This window comes from Psammomys obesus, unplaced genomic scaffold (assembly GCF_907164565.1).
Source record: "Psammomys obesus unplaced genomic scaffold, mPsaObe1.curated_primary_1811, whole genome shotgun sequence".
Taxonomy (NCBI): Eukaryota; Metazoa; Chordata; class Mammalia; order Rodentia; family Muridae; genus Psammomys; species Psammomys obesus.
In genome coordinates, this window is record NW_026593947.1 from 3,744,568 (window position 1) to 3,751,092 (window position 6,525).

The following is a 6,525-nucleotide window of genomic DNA, read 5'->3' on the forward strand; positions in this document are numbered from 1 at the left end:
TGTGTGTGTGTGTGTGTGTGTGTGTGTGTGTGTGTGTGTGTGTGTGTGTGTGTGTGTGTATACACTCACGCTCGTATGCTGCTTCCTCCTGGTGTCTCTGTGGTCCCTGCTGTAGCAGGCTGTACCTGTAGCCGGGCCACAGCCTTGCTGCCTCTCTCCCTGGGCCCCAAGTACCATTGGAGCCCTAGTACAGGGTACTCCAAGCCACTAGATGAGGGCCAGGCTGTCCTGGGCGCACAGCCAGCTGCTGTGCTGGAGAGCACACTGGGCAGTGAAGCAGTCCTGTTCAGAGAGGGCGGTCGTGAACCCAGTGTCCAAGGCTGCATGGGACGGGGAGCGTCCCTCTCACCACACGGCCTTGCACGCCGCCCCGTGCACACGTGTTCTCTGCACCAGCTGTTCCTCCTTAGACCTGCTGTCCAGAGCTCTGCACTGCTCAGGGGAAAACATTCGGTTTGTTCTTGTCCCTCATGCTGACACAGCACCATGTTGACGGCCCCTGCAGCCCCTGCCTGTGTTAGCTGTTACAGGCCATCACAGAAGCCTGGCAGAGCTCAGAGGCTGGATGCTTGGCCCATGCCAGTGCTGGCCCGTCCTGTCTGAGGGACCCCAGAGCCGCCGCTGCCACCTGTAGGGAGGCCAGCAGATGTGTTTGCAGATGGCAGATTGTCTGGGCCACAAGTAAGTCCTCGGTGTTGAGGATGGTACTTGTCGACAGCCTGTGTTCAGAGGTGAGAGGGGCAGACAGTGTCAGGGGCAGAGCATGAATGTGGCCTTAGGGCTCTGGCTGCACCCTTGCTCTGAGCTCTGCTAACTCCCCGCCGGACATGTAGCTGACTCCGAACTCTCCAGACTTACCAGCTTCTCACATGCCCATAAAGTAGGCACACCTTCTGTGTCCCCTCACAGTGTCCCGCAGAGTTTGATAGCCCTGTGAGAAAAGCTTTATTACAGTTATTTTATCAGGAGAAAGTTAATCTGTGTTTTATAGGTGCTTTTAAAAAACTCCCATCCCTTTGAAAACCAAAAGACAAAGAATTTTGCCAGTTCTGTGTATGTTCCTCACATCTCATGCCCAGAATGTCCGAAAGCAGGACTTCCTCTCAGGCGAGGAGCTGCCCATGGGGGTGTAGGACTCTCTGGGCTGTGCCCACCCGTCCAGCAAGCCCCTTCCGTTTATCTCCTCACAGCCTCAGGAGGTGCAAAGGTTCAGGCCACTGTGCTGCGCTCAGAGGCAGCGCCAGGGAGGAGAAGAGGCAAGGAAAAGTCCGTCTAGTCCACTTTCTAAGTATTTCTTGAAGGGAAGCGCGTGCCCGAAAATGCACTCTCCACTTGTTAGATGAATCCAGCTCAGGCGAGAGGCAGGCTTCTGAAACAGGCCCTGAGAGTGAGGCTTGGCTGCGCTGTCACTGCGCATCCGAGGCACACGCGGGCAGTGGGAGAAGCCGAGGGGCTGTTTGTGGTGGTTTGTCTGTCCAAGCAGGTCAGAGGGGCTCGCTGCCTCCCTCCCGTCCCACTGCATCCTCGCTGTGGACAGCAGTGTCTGAATTGAGGCGCTAAAGGGTGGCCCTGTCATCCACAGACACGGAGCAGTAGGCTCAGCAGTGACCTTGGGCCGACGTTTACTTTAAGGGGTCTGTTCAGGCCAGGGGCGATTTAGAAATTGGTTAGGTGACTTTTTTATTTTGTAAGTGCTGGAAGGATATTCAACATTTTAGAGCTTCTTATTTATGTAATTTGTTAAAGAAAGGGCTTGACTGCAGCTCAAGTCAGTGTTCAGCTTGTAATCTTGCTACCTTGGCTGCTGCGCATGAGCACCATGGCTTCCTGGTGTGAGCGCCACCGCTCCTGGCCAGGCCCGTCACACAGCTGTACAGTGTGCCGGATCTAGCCCTGAGGATTCAACAGCAGGAACTTTCCATCCATTTAGTCCACGTCATAGGGATGTTATAAGCTCTCCCCCCTAAGCTGTCTGTTGTTGGGAGCACGGAGGGCGGTGGTGAGGGAGTGGATAGCGGCCCTGGCAGGCTGAGGGTTCTGAGGTGGTTTATCTGCGTAGAGGTCGCCTCATGTGTGCTCGTCTCTTGTTCCCAGCGGCTTAAAGTCTTGATTCTGCTCTGTCCCTCTTTGGCAGAGTGAGGTAGAGAGCTGAGCAGTGCTTAGACAGGAGCCCTGAAACCAAAGCCTTAAAAGCTGAAGAGAATCAGACTTTGAAGAAGTGTGGCGTCCACACATGCTGTAAGTGGGGTGGGCAGCAGATGCCCACTGGGCACCTCCCCTGGATGTCCACAGACACGGCAGGCTCAACATGACCCAGCCCCCTCTCCCTATATCCCTGTGTTCCTCAGTGGCCACACCCTCGCCCAGTACTGCCTAGTACTGCCCTGTTCTTCTTCCTCCCCTCAGCGCCACCAGACTCTGGCTGTTTGCCTTCAGAAATGTCCCTGAACCTGACCCTTCTCTCTCCTTAGGGACACTCACCTTGAGCTTTTATTGTCTCCTGCCCACATGCCCACTGACCCAGCCTGGGTCCCGCTTCCCTGCTCTACCCCCAACTGCTGCTCTGCCACAGTCACTGTCCTGTTCCCAAGGCCTGGGATACCTGGGCAGGCACCAGCTAGGTTCCATTCTGTCTGTCTCCACTCACATCCTTGTGCGCTGTTCTGATTTCCTGCCACTTCTGGCTCTGAGCTCCGCACGGTGTGGCAGGTGCTCTCTCCCTATGTTGCTGTTCCGTCCCTAGACCCTGGAGTTGATCCTTCCTTCTCCCTGTTCCCAGGGCCTCCCTCCTTGTAGCATTTGTGCCAATAACCCATTTCACAGTTGGCTTTCTGTTCTGAAAAGACTGGGTGTTCTTAGAGGACACAGAGAATGACTGCTCGTGTGCCTGCCCCTCACACTGCTCTGGTACATGGTAGGCACACACTGTGTGTTTGCTGAGTAAAACTATCATTAAAGTCCTAGAAGGTTAAGGCTGGGTACTTCAGGAGTACGGTCAGAGTCATGGGGCCCTTCAGCGATTCATCATCCCCACCATGGCTTCGGAAGAGTCTGAAGCTGCCCTCCATCCACCTAGAACCTGGATGCAGAGACAGATGGCTTTTCGAAGGCTTGCAGTTGTGCCTTGAATGGGTGCCTATCATGTGCAAGGCCTGGGACACTCCTGCCAGCATCTAATTGAACAGACGTGATGTTGTCTAAAGCCAAGTCTTCTGGTTGCGGCGGTACTTTAGTGCCAGTAGTCCTGCCCCTGGAAAGGGTGACATGTCTGTGATTTTTTATTACACTAACAGTGACAATGATATGGAAGCGCAGGTGTAGTGGCTGCACGAGTTCAGGTTGTGTAGCCGTGAGCAGAGTGGTAGGTACCCTCAAGTAGTGGTTCTCACATTAAGCAGGTGCAAAAGTGTGCTCCAGATTCCCCTCAGTGGCTGCAGCACCCCCAGCCCAGCTGTGCCTGGTGCCCCAGCGTGCCCAGCGCCCAGCCCTGTGTGGGCTCTTTTTTTCCACCACTTTCCTGGTGATCCAAGGAATCCTGACCACCAACCCAGGAAGCCCGTTTTTTTTGCTCTATCTTGTTGACTCAGTTTAAGTGCAGCAGGCTGTCCTTTGGAATAATCTCAGGGCTGTTGAGTGTTTGGCTCATTGGCCTGTTACAGATTGAAGAAACGATGTCCTTATGAAGGTGAAATCGTTAGCACTCCGGGTTTTGCCAAGATAGATGGAACAGCAGCTCTGTCACACTTTGAGAGGTGCAGCCTGAGGCCATCTACGGGTATACGTGTGTGTGCTGTTAGGAGCACAGCCTCCCAAAGCTCTGTGCATTGCCGGCCTCTTGCCTGGCCTTATTTAGGATAAGCCTGCCAGAGCCGGGCGCAGCATGTATGTAACCTTTAGCAATGTGAGTGCAGACATGTGAAGAGCCTCTTCTTCGTGCCTTCCCCAGGAAGCCATCGAGGCCTTCAAAGAAGCGCTGAGACAGAAAGTTGACTTCATTGATGCGTACAAAAGTCTGGGACAGGCCTACAGGTGAGTGCCGTGGGCTGAAAGGAGGCCAAGACGGTAGGTTTGAAGGCATTGCCACACCTGCTGGCATCTGCTCTGCGGTGTGAGGGAGCCCTTGGCAGGACCCACATGGCACCCGCATCTTCACGCACAGCTCTCTGAGGGTGTCAGTGCCCGTAGATTCGTGTTGTGCCTGGGTGATGGACACTGTCACCACTTGCCAGGCCATGTGGTGGGGAGTCAGTCCAGTTCCATAAGCTCTGGCCAGCCCTCACCTCGTGGTTCTGGGCATTGCCTCCTTGTCAGGGTATTCCAGCTTTGAAAAGCAGCGTCACTGTGATCAGAAAGGCAAGTGGCCTGGCTAACAGTGAGGACACATGAACTCTGCAGCTATGTCAGTGAAGGCCTCTAGGCCTCTTGCCTTTAAAGGAGCCATTCATTGTGGCTGCAGGGGAAAGGCTGTTAGAGAGCCAGGGAAGCCCCGCCCTCAGGTGGAGAGCTGCTTTGTGGGATGGATGGTCTGAGAAGGCTGGCACCAGCTGGGGAGATGCCTGTGCTTCTGTGGGGCTCAAGGTGACGTTTGGCCCCCTGCTCCACAGGACTGTTAGATACACAATGGAAGTAGATTGGAAACAACCATAAAATGAGTACAGAGATGTCAGGAAGCTATGTTTTTAAAAATATTTCTCATTTTTAGAAAATTGGCATCTGAACTGTTTCCATTCACTGAAGTAACTTCAGTGACCAGAGAGCTACAGTTTTAATCCTCTGGACTTGACATTTTTTATGACTAATCCATGCACGTTTTCCCCAGCGTGGGAGAAGTGTATGCATCCATAGCAGTCTAGAGGTTGGCACGAGTGCACTAGAGAGGACTTTGAATAAGCATTTGGAAATTGCTGATTGTGGAAATCAGTAAGTTACTTTTTCGTAGAGAACCCAAAGAATGTGAGTGTCCTGCAGTGCGTTAGATTCCTAAGTGTGTGAAGACACCGTGGCCGTGCGTGAGGTGTTCCCCAGCAGAGACACACACCTCCCCGGGGCCTCCCCGCGCTGCACTCCGGTGCTCATCGCGGATGTTCAATCCTTAGAGAGCTGGGGAATTTCGAGGCGGCCACCGAGAGCTTCCAGAAGGCCCTGTTGCTCAACCAGAACCACGTGCAGACCCTGCAGCTCCGGGGCGTGATGCTCTACCACCACGGCAGCCTGCAGGAGGCCTTGAAGAACTTCAAGGTGAGCCTCACCGCAGCCCCGGCCGGGGCTCTTGCGATGTCTTCAGAGAGTGCAGTGGAGCTAGCTGAAGGGGCCACGGCTACCAGCACAGGCCACGCACAAAAGGGATCTGGACGTGGTGTGCTCCTTCAATCCCAGTACTTGGGACGCACAGGCAGGTGGCTCCTGTTGAGTTCAAGACCAGCCTGGGCTACAGAGTGAGTTCTAGGCAAGCCAGGGCTATATAATGAGACCCTGTGTCTCAGAGAGAGGGAGGAGGGTGGGAGATAGACACAGAGACAGACAGAAACAGAGACAGATAGAAGCAGAGAGAGAGACAGAGAGAATAAACACTGTCCTAGCCTCTCGACTAACTTAGAAACCTCTGTAGTTGACTAACCTGCCAGGAAGGCTTCTGGGTTGAAGGAGACGCTGTCCCACCCACGTGACATTGATGCTGCTTCTGTCTAACCGCAGCGCTGCCTGCAGCTGGAGCCATATAATGAAGTGTGCCAGTACATGAAGGGGCTCAGCCACGTGGCCATGGGGCAGTTCTACGAAGGGATTAAAGCTCAGACGAAGGTCATGCTGAATGACCCCCTCCCCGGCCAGAAGGCCAGCCCAGAGTACCTACGGGTGAAGTATCTCCGAGGTAAGCAGGCAGTGGTGGGAGCGTCCACTTCCACGCCCAGAGGTGGGCGTCCTGCTGCTTCTGGGAGGGAGTGGGGTGGGGCCATCCTGTCCTCAACATGTCTTGCTCTTGGAGGTTTCGGGACCAGGGCCCCAGTGTCTCCCGAGACAGGCCTGCTGCGCTGTCTCCCTTCCCTGCAGGAAGACACATTACAGTGGATGCGAATCCTGTGCACGTCTGTGCCCTCTCATTTCGCTTCTGAAGGACAGGGAGAACCCACGTTGGTTGAGGTCACTGTTGAGTGTCACCTGGCCGCTCACTTATGTCAGATCCTCCTGTATCAGAAAGGCACAGTTTGCTGAGACAGGAAGCAATTCTCGGGTTAGCACATACTTGCTGCTTCTCCATCTACATCCTCCAGTGAACACGTGCATGGACCTTCCAAAGCGTCCCCACACACATCTTCCTGTGTACACATACAAACCTTATATAGACACACACATCTTCCTGTGTAAACACTCACACACACCTTATGTGTACACACACATCTTCCTGTGTACGGACGTACATAAACATACCTTCCTGTGCACACACACATGCTTTACTGTGTACACACACACACACACCTTGCTGTATGCTCACATAAACATCTTCCTATGTGAACACACATCTTCCTG

At 54.0% G+C, this 6,525-nt stretch overlaps 1 protein-coding gene across 1 annotated transcript in view; it reads left to right on the forward strand.

Moving 5' to 3' along the window:
- Positions 1–6,525, forward strand: part of Ttc13 (tetratricopeptide repeat domain 13) — a 40,179-nt gene that overhangs the window by 30,887 nt on the left and 2,767 nt on the right. The window contains exons 9-11 of the mRNA XM_055617568.1: positions 3,947–4,029; positions 5,097–5,238; positions 5,695–5,911. Of these exons, the coding sequence (XP_055473543.1) occupies positions 3,947–4,029; positions 5,097–5,238; positions 5,695–5,911 (442 nt within the window). The remainder of the gene's footprint in view (positions 1–3,946; positions 4,030–5,096; positions 5,239–5,694; positions 5,912–6,525) is intronic.